Raw genomic sequence first — 18147 nt, 5'->3', positions numbered from 1 at the left:
TTTATTCCTTGCTTATCTGTATGTTCTGATCTCTCCAAAAGGGTAATATATTACTCTTATAATAAAAGAACACATGACTACACACTTTAAACATTAAAAAATATCAAACCCCAACCTGAAGAAAAAAAGAAGACCCAAGGATACTGAGCACAAAGTGTATAGAAGCATCAAGGTTGTGCCTATGGCAACCCAGGAAAAGTGCGAAAGTTGAGATGAGAACTTCGAACAGCTCTGCGGCAACTAAAGCCACTGAGCAGAAACAAGGACCTACAACAAAGTCTGGAAGAAAGGACTGTCAGAAGCCTGAAAACATTTATGTTGCAGCTTCTAAGTTCTCGAATATGGGCAATTTCCTATGCATATTTGAACTCTACCCCACTGGCACTCTATCTTCTAGCCAGAGTAGTGGCTGCATAAATGCTCCTAAATAAATTTGATTCTAATTCCCTCTAAACTCCGGAGGCAAGAGTGAAGGGGAAGAGCATCTGAACCGTGACACACACAATGTAGCTCAAAGGACTAGAGGGAAGGTAGAGAGAGGAAGTCAAAAGCCTTTCTTTCCTAATGCCAAGAAGTTATCCAAGTATATATTCAGCAATGGTTTAGAGCATGCAAATGTTCTTCATGGAAGGTATACCATTCGTAAAAGGGAACTTCCCCCCAAAATATGGAAAATTCGTTTTCTTCATTTGAGTCACAGCATCCTCAGGATTAGCCCATGAGGGCAGACAGAATCTTTGATCAGTTCTGGTAACCTTCAGAATAGAATGAACTTTGAGAATTTCCCCCTCATTTTATTCCCATGAAAACTGCTAAATGTGTGTGTCAAGTAAAAATCATCCTTGTTGGAGGTAGATCATTACAAAATAATTGTCTGAAAGTCAAAAACACACCAGCCACAAGGACAAGTGGACCCTCATGTGAGGAGACTTCCCAGAAGCCATTCATGTCACTGCTCACAGAGCTCTGCCAAGAGGAAGTGCCTCAGAAAAAAAACGATGCTGAGTCATAAGCCAACAAGGAATAGTTAAGACACCTTCGGACCAGGGGGCTGGACCAAGTTTTCTAAGAAAAGGGTGAAGTGGGGAAATCTTGGCATTCAAAGTGTGATGTAGAGGGCCATAAGGGTGACCATTGTTGTCCTTCAGAAAGACTAACTGTGCCTGAGCATTTATAGAGCTTTACAAACCCTCCAAGACCTGCTCCTTGAGGGCCCTTTTCCAGCAATGAACACATCAGGGGCTTGTGCCTAACATTCACAGCCAGTACAATAGTGTGCACCAAGCAGAAACTAAGGTGCTGTTAGGCTGCTTCCTTAAATTCCATTATGGCCAGGGACCACCCAGGAAGCAAACAGGGAAATATTTAATAATCAAATCCAGTCCTTCACGTTTCAGAAGATAAAAATCAAGACCCATTGGTAGGAAGTCCTGAAGATTGAAGTAGGGTAGTGAAGAGCCCAAGAAGTGGTTGGGGAATAGGGACAATGTGAATATCACTAACGGGCTCTGGCAGCTTCATGTTTCCTGATCAAAACTTAAGTTTTTATAGGAGACCATTACAGAGGACAGATGGATATGGGGCACTGGCCTTAAGAGTTCAGGGGGTCAGTATTCTCTTGAGAGAAAAGTGCTTCACTGGAGACTGGTTTGTGAGTAGATGCCTTGGAGGATCCCAGGGTAAAGGTAATAGGTGAGAATGGGCAAGAAAAAGGATAATTCTATGCTAGATAATGAGGAACATAACTACACAGGGGCAGTAGTCATTTAAAAACAAATGCTAAGAAGGGCTGAAGCACTCCCAAAGAGCATTAAAAATGTCTGAATTAAAACAGGTGGTCTACAATTGATGGTTGGAGAAGGGAGAGGTAGGGGAGAAAGAGGTTGTCTTTCATCCAGAATAAAGCACATTGAAGGGCCTATTGAAATGTTCCTCGTGATTATATCTGTAGTGCCAAGGAGAGTGTTCCAGGCTCCTAGGGTGGAGACCACCATAATGGGAGACTGAACACAGAGAATGGAAGAGAATGCACCATCTCCCCAATATTCTTTGCAATTAAAGCATGATGAGGATCACCGGAGGTTAATTCCACAAATAAAATGCCCAAACATAGTACCTGACACATAATAGACACTCAAAAAATATGAGGCCAATTGATCTCAAAGACTAGCTATTCCCTGCTTGAGAAACTTTGAGATAGGGAGAAGGTTCCTATGCTGACTAGGGAATTCGGCCTATACCCAAAATCCAAACCCAAAGGAGAAGAGGAATTCATCTTTCTGACTTGCTTCTCAAATTATGGCCTCTGCACATCCTTCCTAGTTACACACCAAAAAGAAAAGACCCAGTGATACAGACTGCATCAGTTGAGGTAGATGATGATGGGTGGTGTGGCCTACAATATATCAAGTCATTTTAGGAGGGGACTATCACACATTTACCTCCTTGAAAAAAGGAAAATTCCACCACAAACTTCCTTAAAGCCAGTGAGCCCCACAAGGAAGAGGAAGACATCGAGGTAAGAGCACCTGTGAAATCACTGCTCTGACCCTGGCTGGTCACTCTGGACAATGACCTCAGTGACCCCATCCTGCATGCTTGGACACCACTTCCATGATGAAGGCACTACCTACTGGTGCCCTCTCAGTTCCTAGTTAGTGAGGGCTTTGCCTGCTCTTCTAACTCATTCCATCGAGTGACAGGTCAGATGGACCTGAAAGAAGAACCTGTCAAGATCAAGACCTCATCATTACCAGGAAGGCAGGAACCAGTGCTGGAGTGAAGCGTGCAAGTGTTGATTCTCCTTGTGTGAGCCTTCCCAGGATAGCTCAAAGGTAGAGGTGACTGCCAGAGGATGGAGACATGACGTTTTAGCCTCTTACTCAGGTTGTCACAGAATAATCATCTCCCCTACATCATCAAACAGGCAGACCAACAATACTAAGATTGAAATGCCTCCATATCCAGGCCACAGTACATCTATCATAAAAGGAGGTGAACTATATGTGGTTAGATCATTATGTGTAGAAGCAAGCCTTTTCTTCAAGACCATAGGCACCAACTCCAACCCAAGTGCCAAGCAATAAAAAGGCTGCTCTTTTGAGAACAAGAAGGGAGGATTGCAGGAGCAGCAGGAAACTTTCCACAGTGGTCTCTGGGCCACTGGTTTCATAGGCTTTGAAAACCTAACAGTCAGAAGCTCCAGTGGAGTTTCCTTCATGTTGAGGTCAGCTCTCAATAGGGATGATTCACCTGCCTTAAGATCAAGCTGAGTCTCTTCCTATATCATGGATCCCAGGCACCTGGGTTTCATTTATGAATCTAGACAGTGCACTAAGATCAGTCTAATATGAAACACTTCACAAATAGATCAGCAATGACTCCCTCTGTAGAGACTTTTGATGTTTCTTACTTTTATTAATACAAGAGAAATTGGGTAAGTTTATCGCAGAAATAAGATGGGCGATGGGTGGGTAGGCATATCCCACTCAAGCATTTTGACCCCTTTTTTTGGTATGTTGTACTCTTAGGAAATGCTCATAAAATGTGTCAAATGAAAGCATAAGTTTAACTTTTCTCTTTAATGACACTCTCATATCCCCAGTTTGGGGATCCCACACTTGGGGCACTTAAAAGACAATTATGAGAAACCTAAAGTTTTGGTGAAGATCAAGGTGAGGAAATAGTTACCAGGTGAATTGTCTGAGTTTGCTTAGATGAATGTATTCCCCTGGTAAGGACAGGAAGAACTATTTTGAATTCCACACACTCCATGAGAGGTGTAGGGAAGCCAATGTTGAGTTTCCATGTCATAACTTTTTAGCATCATAGCTTGTAAACAGGAAACACTCACTAAATTTGAGTGGTTACATTAAAAAACTCACATTCATGCTTTAATTTTTTGGGAACCCAGAGACTAGAAGAAGATGGTCCCAGTCTTGGCTCTCTAGGGAGTGCAGAATGTAAGCAGAACTCAAAGCCAAACGGAAGGGGAATTTGCTTTCCTGACTATTTACTATTTCTCAGCTTATGGCCTCTGCACATCCTTTCTAATGATATTCCAACAGGAAAAGACCCAGTGATGCATTATGTGTCAGTTGAGGCCCGAGGATGAAGGGTGGTGTGGCCTACAATGTATCAAGTCATTTTAGGAGGAGACTATTATAGATTTTCCTTCCTGGAAAGAGGAATGTTCCACCATAAACTTCCTTAAAGCCTGTGAGCCCCACAAGGATGAGGAAGGCATCGAGGTAAGAGCACCTGTGAAATCACTGCTCTGACCTTGGCTGGACAGTGACCTCAGTGACCCCATCCTGCATGCTTGGACACCACTTCCACGATGAAGGTACTAACTACTGGTGCCCTCTCAGTTCCTAGTCAGTGAGGGCTTTGCCTGCTCTTCTAACCCATTCCATCGAGTGACAGGTCTGATGGACCTGAAAGAAGAACCTGTCAAGATCAAGACCTCATCATTACCAGGAAGGCAGGAAGCCAGTGCTGGAGTGAAGCGTGCAAGTGTTGATTCTCTTTGTATGAGCCTTCCCAGGATAGCTCAAGGTAGAGGTGACTGCCAGAGGATGGAGACACGACTTACTGGCCTCCTGCTCCAGTTGTCACAGAACTACATCAAATGGTCACACCAAACATAGTGAGATTGAAATGCCTACATATCCAGGGCAAAATATTTCTAAGACAAAAGAACATGAAAAGAAAATCTGGAATCCAGATCCTGGGATGTGCCCTCCTTTCCCAAGACCAAGGGTACCACCTCCATTTCCAGTGCAGAGAGATGAGAAGGCTGCTTCTCACTTTTGAGACCAAGAGAAGAAGATTCCAGTGGCAAGAGACTGCACTAGAAATTTCCCCCATGTCCAAAGTATCCAGGAATCCACTCATTGTTGAGAGCCACTCATTCTGGATCTGGTTCCAAAGGATTTTCTCCCCAGTTTATTTTTGATTGACATGTATGTCAATCAAAAAATGAAACATTTTAGAAATGGGTCTGGATCATTCTTCTTGCCTCCATCAAGAAAGCAAATAGGATGAGGTTATCAGCAGAAGGGAAACTGTGGCCTAGAAATGGGAAGAAGCCCTAAAATTTGATATTTAGAATGACTTCCTTTGGTCTCAGGCATGAGGCCAGCAACTCAGGTATAATCCGAGTTAGAAGCCAGTCTCAGATATACTCTTTCTATTTTATATAATGGGAGCAGAACTAGACCACAAGGTTGGCCTCTGACTGACAAAGAAGTGACGCACAACAAATCTAGGCATTCCAACAGATGACGAGAAATAGGTCCCTATATGTTCAGAGTCAGGGCTGAAATTCCTCTGACACCTGAATTGTCAGCGGAACTCATAGCAGCAGTAAGGGCTTCTTCATATCCACCTGCTTTCTCTCTTACAGGATCAATGCCAAATTTTTATATTTAAGGTAAAGTAACTTGCTGATAATATTAAGGCCAATCTTAAATAGAAATGTTTTAAACAATCAGCAGCTCGAGGAGATCTGAGCCTTGCTGAGCAACTGCTCTAGACACTTTCCTTGGAAGATGCTCAGAATGTGGGGGCTATGAAGAACTTCAGAATTTCTTGGAAAAGGTCTCAGCTGGCCAATGGCAGCCTCCAAGGGGAAATGTTGAAGTTCACAGGAGCTACAGGGAGGGCAGGGAATAACTATTTATATAATACTGTACAGCTCAGCACCTGGCATTAGAAACAATTCCTGAGAAAAAGGTGTGAGAGGTACCCCTCCTCTGCTCAGACTCCACTCCCTGATGGAGCTGCAGCACAACCAGAGAGAAGGCCTGGCCAATTGGATTCAACCCAGGGATCTCTATGGAATACCTATCTGGGGGTAGAACCAAGAGTATTCAACATGACTTTGGTGATATCCCAGGGAAGTACTAATTGTGGTAAATGTATTGAAGACAATGAGCTGAAACATCAAATAGCCAGATTTGTTCAAATCATAGTCTTGCATCTGAAGAGGAAGGAGAAGAGAGCAATGAGTGCAAAGTAGGTAAAAAACCAAAGGGAGAACAATTCTCCAGTGGTAGCATGGCTCCTTGCAGCAGGAAGACATGTCAGGTCAGCTCAGACTATATTGGAGCCTCAGAACCTTTCCAGTGTTGCAGGACAGAATTAACAAGCTGAGAATAAAAAGAGGGGATCAAATGACCTCTTCAATATGAAAGAATTGAGGTGCTGGGCTTCTCTTTAAATAATGGGGAATTTCCACTGATATAGGAAATCAGATGGTAGTGAATGAATGTATGAATGAATGATGCTTCTTTCACAAACTCAAGACCTAGAATGACATAAGAGGGGGGAAGTAGACAGACTGCTCACAAGTGTTAAGCAGAACAGAGGGGAAAGAGAACCATTCCCGAAAGAGGACAGTTTCTCATGGAAGATCCCTTCTCAGCTAGCTCCCAGGATGAGGTTACCCCAGGAGGCTCACGTTGGATCAGGCAGAGTTCTCCCAGCATTAAGGAGCATCTCAGGAAAGAAATAATATTGGTTTAGCCACAGCCCCTTTTCAGATAATACTCTTGGGTGTGGTTTCCAAAAACCCATCTATTTAATAGAGACCACTCTTTCTGTGGGCATTGACCAGGAAATAGACTTGAATTCAACAGTAAAGGCAAGTTCCCCCAAAGGACGAGCTATGTTAGGGGTAAGATGGCCCATCAGTGGGGACCTTTGACTCATCAGGGGTGGTCTAGAAAGCATACAAATTTCTCAAGTCCCTTTTTTCCCATTGGTATCAAAATCAGGAGTGCCAATTGCATCACCTGCGAGAGGAGAAACAGGAAAGCAATACCTAACGTAGGCCCACATGAGAGTTTGGCCCCTGTTGACAAATAAGATAGCTGAAGAGACAAAAATCAAGAGCCAGACCCCTGGCACGGGCGTCAAATTATGACATAAGTCCTGGTCTTTTCTCTCGGATCATACCTGACTTGGGATAGTTTTTCATGTGCAATAACCTTTGGTATCTAAAAGTCAAAAGCATATGGTAGTAAATAAAAAAAATCCTGCCATCCCTCTTTTACCAAACTCTATCTTTTCTTAATATCTGTGGCCTGACACAGGGAGCAAAGAAGGTTCAGAAATTCAGTATTGAATACAAGATTATAATTAGAATCCTTACATAGGCACCAAATTGGTCTATAAGATTGAGCACTCTCCCACTTTAGACATTTTCCCCTCAAGACTACTAACATGTCTTCCTCCTGGGGAGTTGTTGCACCCCATCCCTCTACCCCAGGCCAGGTTACAGTTATGGACACACTAAGAAATATCACAGCCAAGCCCTTCTACTCTTCCATCTTTCTTCTTAGGTGACTCCATTCTTCTAAGAACCCTGGGCTATCTCATAACTGGGACAAGTGCAGAGGGACCAGCTAATGCATGGAGTTCCTACAGCACCTGTTCTGAAACCTTGCCCAACCCTAACCTGGAGATCCAGGCCACTGCAGCAGCTAAGCCCATGATTGAGCATCCTTTGGATGCCCCTGCTTGTAATGGAGCCTCCATATTATCATCTAAGACTCTGATGGTGGGAAGGAATTTATTTCCACCATGGGAGGAAGTTACAAGGAGGCAGGTTTTAGTGTAATGTTTGAGGCAAGAATTTGTCAGGGCTGGCGCTGTTCTACAAAAGATTTAAAAACTGGTGTCAGTTTGGCAATGGCGGCGGGTGGCACTGTAGAGGAGGATGCCCGACAGTGCATCTTCCCCAAAGAGTTTGAAGCAGCTGAAACACTTCTAAATTCAGAAGTTCACATGCTTCTAGAGCATCGAAAGCAACAGAATGAGAGTGCAGGACAAACAGGAACTTTCATGAGGTCTTCTTTAAACCACACAGCTCCTTTCAGTCATTTCAGAAACAGAGAGAACATTGCTGGTGTCCGCAGCTTGTTGCTTCAGAAGAAGCGTGTTAAGTTTGAGTTGGCCTGTTTGGCCAACCTTTGTCCAGAGACTACTGAGGAGTCCAAGGCTCTGATCTCAAGCCTGGAGGGGCGATTTGAAGATGAGGGACTGCAGCAGATCCTTGATGACATCCAGACCAAGCGCAGCTTTCAGTATTAATCTCCAGCATCACTCTGCTGCCGAGGGAGCCCACCCCAGCACGGCACCAGTGTCTCCCGGGATCTAAAATTCTATCACACAAGACACTGGGGCTTCTTTGGGTACAACAGCCCAACTGGGTCTTGGTTTGGGTTGCTGTTTCAGACTTGGCTGTTAGACCATGATGACCATGGTGTCTTGGAGAGGCCTTGCCATGGCTGCTTGTTGGCTTCCTGAGCTCGCCTCTGGAGAGGGTGAGATGGGGGGATGTGCATATAAACTATGCCATTGACTACCTCAGATCATGGATTTGGGCCCCTGTGTTATTTTTAATTCCTAATATTTCATGTTTTGATTTCACTGTGTTTATAGTTTTTGAAGCTATACTAGAGCATATGAAACTGGTATGGCAAACAGCAGTCTTATCTAAATGCGAAAGGAAGAACTGAACCAGACCTGTGTCATTGTTTGAAATTCTGGAAGGTAGGATGGTGGTGTTGATGACCACAGAAGTGCCTTGACATTATTGTGCTTCACCAGGAAGGAGCTCACCGTGAAAAGCAGTTACATGTGAGGATAACTGTGCTGAGTGTTGTGGAGCCCATAGCCTTGAGGTAGCCGGGTCCTTTGCCTTTGTTGTTGTGTATTGTAAGTGATCCGGAAGTATTTATTTTGTCACTCCCAAATTAAGGTGTGTTTTTTTCCTTCGTGCCAGACATGAAGGCCTGAACACTCTGTAATCTCCTTGTATGTGGCACCTCATCCAACTCTCTGGCTTGGTTCTTAGCAACAGGTGTTACCTGATGAGGCTGTCTGATTGCCCTTTTCTGAGTCATTACAGTGAAGTCCCTCAATCTGACACGAGGTGGAAAAAACATTTTAAGAGCTAAACATTCTAGCTTTAATTTTTACGAAGGAAAATATACCTGTTTTCTTCACAATTTGTTTTTTTTTTTTTTTTTTTTTTTCCTGTTGGCTCTAAATGAATTCATGACCCAAAGAAGAGGTTGAGGAAAGAACAAAGTTGGCTTCAAAGGTCAAGATAGTTTTATATTAGCTGCTGACTAAGACAAAAATAAAGTATTTTTATTTGGGGAAAAAAAAAGAGATTAAAAACCCAGTGAAGAGAGGGTTGTAGGAAGGGACTTAAGCAAGATGGTTAACCAGCATTGGGATCCCCAAGAAAGGATTTCTGCATTATAATGCTGGCTTCTATCTCCAAAATCTGCATTGCTAAAACCTTATGGGCATGGACCATGTCTGATTCTTGGGCTCCCAGTGGAGTTCTTTAAATGTTTTCATAAGTCTGTTCATAATTTGGTGTCTAGTGGACAGGCTATTGGAAGTTGCTCATCACAGGACTGTTGTACCTAAAAGGGCCCAGCCATGTCATGCCTGAGCTTCACCCATGGACAGCAGCAGTTTTTAGGGAAAGGGCTCCAAAGGAGTTTCTGATTCTTGCAGCTTTGGTAGGAAATGGATTACACCCAAAAATCCGAGGTCTCAAACTTGGAAGAAAAAAGAAGAAATACATTGTAATAGCACATGGACAGTGGAAAGACTGGGAGCAGAAAGTATAGGTGAAGAAGCCATTCACTTGGATGATTCTTAGTCTCTGGAAAAGGGCCCTGACCCATCAACATCTCTGTCTTCCATGATTCCCAATGAGTGACATTCCTCAAGACATAACAAGGATGTTATTCTTCTATGAGGGATCAAACTTCTGGATAACTGGTCCCTGGTTAAAACAATATTTGAGTGACAGATAGGAGTCCCTTTTCCAGAGAGCAGGATGTGATGGGAAAGAGAAGTGCTTTCTTCCTTTCCAGGCGGGGACATAAAACTATGACCCGCCTGGAAAGGAAGAAAGCACAGAGAAGGGAAACTAAGAAAAGGGAAATCTGGGGGCTGGCAAGATATCTTTCTCAATTTCCCTTGGACAACAATCAAAATGTCATAGAATTAGATTTTTTTCTTGCTTATGTTTTTAACATGCATACTGAAACAAAGATCACCAAATGGCAAATATATATATATATATATATATATATATATATATATATCCCTAAAAAGACATATCTAATCAAAGTATGTTTGCAATAAGTTAGTATTTTATTTACAAAATACCATGTTCAGCACAAGAAGACCCATTCAGACACCTACCGGGGTTCTAATACACAGGACATCAGGTCTAATCTTCTTTGTCTTCAATCACATTTCTCACTGTCCCTTGCTCTTTGGATCTCCCCCTGACTTTTTACCTGCATATCTTTACCTTGCTGCTGAAGCAAAATGAATTTCCTCCCTTCCTTTTCCTTGCTAGCCAAATTCTTTTTTTTTTTTTAATTCTCACCTGAGGGTATTTTTTTTCCATTGATTTTTAGAAGGAATGGAAGGGAGGGAGGGAGGGAGAGAGAGAGAAGAAAACATCGTGTCACATCGATTGGTTGACCCCTGCATGAGACCTGACCATGGCCAGGGACTAAACCTACAACCCAGGTATGTGCCCTTGACCAGGAATCGAACCCACGACCTTTTGGTCCATGGGCAAATGCTCTAACCACTCAACACACCGACCAGGGCTAGCCAAACTCTTTATTGCATTAAGTTCAGTTGAGGCCTTTTCCTCTCCCCCAGATCAACTTGGACTATTTCAAGTTCATATTCAATCACCAATCCTCTGATTTCCTCAAGCACTACATAGATACCACCAAATTCAGCACTCAGTTTAAAGAGCCAGACTCCTGCCCTTTCCTGAGGTCAAGGAGGCCTACCCACAGCAAAGAGTGGGGCTTAGGATGAGAATGGATGGTCCAGTCTTTTCTCATCCCACTTAAGTTATGCTCTGAATCTGTTCAAATGCTCTGGCAGGTACTGAACCCACTGTTGTATTTCAGTGTGAGATATGGAAAAGATGACCAGCCCCGGGATACATCTGGATGGGTGGTACCCAGAGCAGAAATGTCCAATGTCTGCAGTAGCACCTTCCATTTTAAACATGGCTATCACAGTGGCTCTTTCAGAATAACATCACCCCAAAACGGACATGTGAGACCCTAGCTAGTGAATAAAGGCACTGGGTTTATTCTATCTGGTCATGGAAAAAAGCATGCTCAAAACAAAAGTTGGCTTTTGTCAACATATTCTTAGGAGCTGCTCTTTCTTATCAACACAATCCTGTGTCTGTAACTTTTTATTTAATTAGTTTTTCAGTGGATGCTAGGGGTGAGGAGAGTTTAGGACATGCTTTATTATACAGCACCCATTTCTTAGACCATTGATTTCCAAAACTGTGCTGGGAGGAGCTAGATGGGAGGTTAGTCCACATTTAACTATTGCATTATTGGACTCCTGCAAACAACCAAAATAAAACTATTCCAATGTAGTTTTATTAAAGTTTCTAATCCACAATGTCAACCAAAGGCCATTGCTGTCCAGCTGCTATGAGGTTATTTTTACAGTGAAAGTCTTTAAAACAATGCCACTATGCCTCCCTCCAACCTTCAAATGTCTGCAAACGGATCCACACTCTACCTTTGCTATAGTGCCAACTACTTTGCTACTGCTTTATTTGCCCATATCCCATAGGGCAAAAGTCTGTCTTGAACTCCACAACTGGGAAGCTCTAAGCTCTGTAATTTGCCCACCCCCAGACAGCAAACGTGGCCTCTTTCATCTGACCTCAACTCACTGTTTTGTGTGCATTTTAAAAAATAAATGATTTAAGTGCTCTCAAACTCATGCATCACAGAAATAACCATACATGTATCTCGATTTAACATGGTGACCGATTCCCATGTGCAAGAGTCCTCACAGCGGTAAAGCTGCACAGGTCCCCTGGAAGGTAAGTCGGCAGCAGGACCGAGTAACTTCTTCTTCTGCCACATGATAACCATTACCTCCAACACAGCGGCAGTGACCAGCATTTCAGTGGTTACCCTGCAAGCAAAAGGCAGAAGATCTACGTTCAGAGGGCCTAAGGAGCAGTCCTTCCCTCCATGCCAAGATGCCCTCGTTGGGAACAAAAATGCACTCCACCATGATGCAAATGACAGGAAAGGAAGCTCAAACTGGCAATGTGCTGTTTCAGACACGCTCATCAGTTATTCTTTCAATGAAAAAAGGAGGTAGGAAGTCCCAATTCAAGATTTGGAATGTAGCAAAGAAGCCTAAAGAAGAAGAGAGACATATTCATACCAATCCTCCCAGATCGATGCAGCAATCCCTCCCGTGGGCACTTTCACATAAATGTGCACATGCTACAAACACATTTTGTCAATAGCAGCAGTAGTTATAAATTACCTTGTAGATTTATACAAAACCCACCCCTTTGCCCTAGATATCACAGTGAGTGGATAAAATACAAATAGAGCAATTAAATTTCCTCCCTTCTGCAATTCAGTTTAAAATGCTCAGGAAGAAAATTAGAAAAAATATTCACTAAGGAAAAGCAATTCCAAAAGGTCAGCTTCAAGGTAATATTCATAAAACTATTATTCAACACAAATGTAAGGTTAGGGAGAGTATCCAAATGTTGTGTTAAATTAAATCAATTCCTTTCTCTCCACCTGTGAATAAAGTGCAATAATATGAAAAAAATTTCTCCCTGGTAAAGGATAGCAAGTTTTTAAAATCCTGTGCTTTTTTTTTTTTTTTTTTTTTTTTTTTTTTTGTAGGCACATAACATGTAATACCCAAAAGGAATCACTCTGCAGGTCTCTTCATCGGTTACCATACTACATTATCTTTCTAAATTCCTGCTTGTCTACTGAAATTTTATACATTCAAGATGACCAGCACTTTTATTCTGACTTTGAGTTCACTAGGAGACCAAGAATGAAGGCCAGAAAAATATCACGTGGGAAAAGTGAACCATCTAAACAACAGGATATATGATTGATTTATCACATAACTAGAGAATAAAAAGGCTCTTATCCCTACCCACGCTGTTTCTTTCTCTTGTTTTATTTAGTTCTGGACTTTTCTGGGGTGCGGGGGGTGGGGAATAAAGGGTGATGCTTCTCCTTCTCATAACACACACACACACACACACACACACACACACACACAGCATGCAATATGAGCTCATACCCAAGAACACATGACCCTCACAAAGAGGCAGCACAGAGCCCCATACACAAAAACTGGAATTCCTGTCCAAATTCAGGATCAGTCTTTGCAATATGTCTTACTGATCCAGAACCAAGAGAGGTGAATGGGAAACTAGCTCTTACTCAGAAATAAGAATCAGTAAGTAGCAAGGTAGGTCTGTTAGGAAAGCTAGGATGTGGGGGCCAGACCATCCCTGGGAGGAAAACACAATATAGGAATTCCCCAGCGGCAGGCAATAGGCAGAGACATAACCCTAGCAAAGACCCAGTGGTCAGGTTCAGGAATAGAATCCAGGAAGCGGGCAGAGAGGCTGGCAGCCAGGGTGAGCATCTGGCAGCACGGGGTGAGCACTCAGCTATGCGGCCCGAAGCCCAGAGTTGAGACTCGCACATCCCAAGAGTATGAGAAGACCCTGGCAGATCATTTAGAAATGGGGAACCTGACTGTTGCACACGGATAAGGGAACAAGATGATTACTGGGATGTGGACACGAGGCATGGATTAATGGGAGGAAGACAGTGCGCCACCTACTACGAGCAGTAGCTGACTTGAGGCTGAGCTGTTAACTTTGAACTCCAGGCTTAATACCCTAAGGCTGAAGGGCAATGACAGGCGTACTAAAATAGTAACTGCATAATTAATAGCACTGTCCACCAAGAAATGCCCAGGGTATACCAATACCTAGGATAACTCCTCCCGTTCACCTCCATCCACCCTGTAATCTTTATATACAACACATATTTATTGAGGGCTTGCTATGTACTAACTGTGCTGGTAGTCAGTCCTGAACAAGACACAAATCCGAGTCTCAAGGTATTGACAAGAGAGGGGTTGGTGACTCCTTGGTTCCTGTTGTGTCTCTGATGTGACCTTCATAACACCAGCCTTCCTTACTGTACCCACTGCTTGAGAGGTGGGACATTTTAGGGCTGGTGGTAGTTTAGGAAGGAGGAAAGGAGTCTCTATGCCAGACCCTAATCTCAGCTCCTTTTTTTGAGCAGTACTTTTGAGAAATAAAGGCAACAACTAACCCCAAAACAAAGGCAGTTATCACTTAGTCTCCATCATTATTGTTTGGGGGCAATCCCAGCCCTTGTCAGAATGAGGCACAACCTGTCTCCCAGGTGGGAGGGGTCAGTTGGGTATAAATTAACTAGTTGCTCCATGAAGATAAGTAGTCTCAAAAGACTGACCAGGACTAGGTCAAGAAGGCAGGGTGAGCCATGAGATCATCATCCTGAGAAGGATGGCTTCAAAGAGGATGGCTGAGAAGCCAGAGAGTTCAAAGCAAAAAGCAAGACCAGCTTCGTTAGAAAGGCAAAGCCAAGGTCTTGGCAGTTGGCCTCTCTCTCCATGGGGAACCTCTTTAGCCCTGAACATTCTAAGACAATTGCAGCAAGGGCCCTAGGAAAGAGCCCGTCTCAGCAAAAACCTGCCTTCACTTTTGTACCTGAGTTGGGAAACGCTGCTCTCTGGGCATGTTAATGACTTGTGTGATGTGGTGGCTAATCAAGCGGGCGTCCTGCAGGCTTAGGCTGGAAAACACACTTCCCACATAGTATGTTCCCAACTTGGCTCTTGAAGATGCAGGGACAAACAGAGTTGAACACCTAGAGTAAATTTATGGCATCTAGCTGCAATCCCAGAGCAGTGATGCTACAAAGGGAGCATCTGGGGTCAGATTGGGGGGTGGAGCAAGGGGGGAGGAAGAGGAACATTCCACATTTTCCCTCATCCCCACAGATGTTCACAAAAGCAGAAATTCAAAATAATGTCCCAATCAATGAAAACTACTTTTCTTTGTGTGCACATATATGTGTAGTATAAAAAGTTAATACATTTGCTAGTCTTCCCTTGGTTCTTTACTCATAAGTTTAAAAAGGCAATAGTGAACCCCCCAAAATTTTTAAATATATTTTTATTGATTTCAGAGAGGAAGGGAGAGGGAGAGGGGGATAGAAACATCAATGATGAGAGAGAATCATTGATCAGCTACCTCTTGCAGGCCCCACATTGGGGATCAAGCCCCCAACCCAGACATGTACCTTGACTGGAAACTGAACCCTGACCTCCTGGTTCATAGTTTCGATGCTTACCCACTAAGCCACGCTGGCTGAGCAAACCAAAAAAATTGTTAATGATTATTTACTAAAATATAATTATCTGTTCTTTGCAGGTTGTTTTTTCTTCTCTAATACTTTTCAAAATGATCCTGTTTATTTTTATGACATTGATTTATGGTTGATAAGCATTTTCGGGCAATGGTTCTAAGTGTCTCGTTTTATTGTTTGCCATCACCCTTTCAATAGCGTGCTTTTGGCCAGTAAAAAATGTTCTCTTTGTAAATACGTACAAACCCCTCCCACTCTATTTTACATTTCTGGTTTCCTAAACTTAGGGGTGAACGTTTTCGGAAGGTTAAAGGTATCAGTGAAAAGGAAAACCGTACTAAGACCCAGATCTGGCTCCTGCGCTCCAAGACTTGCCACAACAATGCGCTCACGATCCAGGTTCAATTCCAGATCTGAAGGGAGGGAATGACACTCCCAAAGGGGCTTACTTCTCTCTGCTCTCCCATGCAGCAGGAAGACTGCTCCTTTGCAGTGCTTAGCACCCCCCTCTGTAGAATCATGGGGTTTACTTCCAGGGCACTAATGAAACCATGACTTTAAGGGAAGGTTGCTTCCCATGTGAAATCTTTCCAACAGATCAATTTCTTCATCCTTCACAGCACTATTGATTCATTTCTGTTTCAGGGCCTTTGCTATTTGCTGCTGTGATATGGAATACCCTCTGCCCTGGTCTCCTGCTGATCAAATTCTTTTTCCACCAAGGCCCAGCTTAAGATCTACCTTCTCCCCCCGCCAAATTCTTTTGGTCTTTATAAATCTGCTCCCCCGGCCATCCACCTTCAAACATGCTCAACTCTCTCTTTTACGGTAGAGCTGGTATCCTGTGACATAACATTCAATGCAGAAAAGTGGCACAAGCACACAAGACAGCTTAAGGAAGAAGGTCTCACATGTCGGGATAATCGAAGTGGCACAGTGCAGCTGAGTTCATGTGGTGTTGGGGAAAACAGACCTGTTGGAACTGCATCTTGCTCTGACACTTCCTAGCTATGTCGCCTTAGGCAGATTACTTTTCCACCCAGTTTCACAATCAAAAGTTTCAGGGACCTGGTAAATTGGTTTAGGTGACAGCTGCTTTTCTAAACTGCTGGAGCTAGGAAGGTGAGGAAGATAAAGTTCTGCTTTGCGAAAGCTCAGACTGTAGGGAAGTTATTTGCCATAGCTTCAGGCTACCTGGCATTTAGAGAAGAGTAAGCTGGAAACATTGGGGGAGAAACTGGAGTCTGGAGCAAATCCAGAATTGCAGACAAATGCTAAAGGCTGGAAAAGAGTACAGTAGTAGGAATAGAGGTAGAGATTTGAGAGATTCCAAGTGCAATAATGTCATAGGCCTTGGTTCACTTCAGATTTAAGAGGATACAAGGATTAATGAAGAATCCTGAATCAAATATCTAGGCAAAGAGACAGGTGCACTGCTAGAAATGGGGTAACTGGGGAAAAGAGTTGGTGGGAGACATCACCCTGTACAGACTACAGGTATGTGTCTCACACAGATGACTAATGCCAATCTCACAGTCTAGCAGCATCTTCTTTCACAACCCCACTGAGTCCTCTTCCTTCCTCTTCTCTCATCCCTCCTGACTTATCCCTAGGAAGTTCATTGGTGACTTGAACCATCAACTAGGTTTCCTAGAGAGTAACTTTTGCATAGGATAGCCCAATTTTCTCTTGACCATTCCTCCAAGATTAAAAATATCTAACTGTTCCCCAAAGCTGCCCAGGCAAAGCAAGGCAGCCTGGTCCGTTACCATTGGAGGGTGGTGCTTCCACATTCTGAGCCAGTAACTGCCACCTAGGTCCTGCCAGGAACTGCCTTCTCTGAAACCCCCAGCTCTGCCCCCCACCCCCCCGCCCACACTGAGCATGCTCACTACAGGTTAAGAAAGTGATTCCTTAAATGGTCCCTAATTTATACAGATAAAATTTAAGCATGTATTTGCTTTGATGCACTAAGGAAGCAATTGTAAATACACATAAATATATGGCTACAAAAATATCTATTGAGGCAGCCCTTTATATTGCAAAAAAAAATGCAAGGACATTCTGAATACAAATCAACAGGAGAGCATTAAATAATTGCCACATATCCACACAATGGAATATTATATACAGATATCTAAGATGTAAAGGTAGGGGGTGGGGGGACAATGGGGGAAAAGAGGGACATCTGAAATACTTTAAACAATACAGATTTTAAAAATCAGCAAAAATAAATATAATCATGGGTATACAAAAATAATAAAATAAAATGTAAAGGCATTTTAATGGCATGTAGAAATACTTGAAATACTTATTAATACATAAAAATTAACAACTACCTATAATGTTTGTCCTCAATTTTGTAATGTCCATACACATACATATATACAAACATGTATGCATTATATATAATCAAACACATACACATAAATAACCAACAAAAAATAAACTGTGAGGCTATAATTATTATCTCTAGATGGTGGAATTATAAATAATTTTCATTTTCTTCTTTGTACTTTTCTGCATTTTTCCAGTTATCTTTGAAATATTTGGTAATCAGGAAAAATTTCTCAAAATGAAGAGAAATGTGCCACAAAATAGGCCACGTCTCAGAGGGACAACACTGCAGTGACGGCATGGATGCCATGGAGCACTTATTTCTTCAGCACTTAGTGGGATATTTTTTCTTGCTTAAAACCTGAGATGATCAGTGTCTTTATCTCTTACCACAAGATGCCTGAGAGCTTGGATTTCCCAGTTTTTCTTTCAGGCTCAGAGCTTCTCTCAAAATATATATTCTTCTATGCCTAGGCAATGAATGGGCACAGAAATCCACTAGGTATTTGGA

At 42.8% G+C, this 18147-nt stretch overlaps 1 protein-coding gene across 1 annotated transcript; it reads left to right on the top strand.

Moving 5' to 3' along the window:
* Positions 1 to 7695: 7695 nt before the first annotated feature.
* Positions 7696 to 8097, top strand: LOC308248301 (DNA-directed RNA polymerase II subunit RPB4-like; the record flags this gene model as incomplete). The annotated part of the gene is made up of 1 exon (XM_080668290.1): positions 7696 to 8097. One exon carries the CDS (start codon positions 7696 to 7698, stop codon positions 8095 to 8097), a length of 402 nt encoding a protein of 133 aa, XP_080524416.1.
* Between the last annotated feature and the right edge of the window lie 10050 nt (positions 8098 to 18147).

The sequence above is a fragment of the Plecotus auritus genome (genome assembly GCF_963455305.1).
Source record: "Plecotus auritus genome assembly, chromosome: 5".
Lineage (NCBI taxonomy): Eukaryota > Metazoa > Chordata > Mammalia > Chiroptera > Vespertilionidae > Plecotus > Plecotus auritus.
Note: the sequence above shows the minus strand (reverse complement) of the source record. Positions and strands in the feature narration are given on the sequence as shown.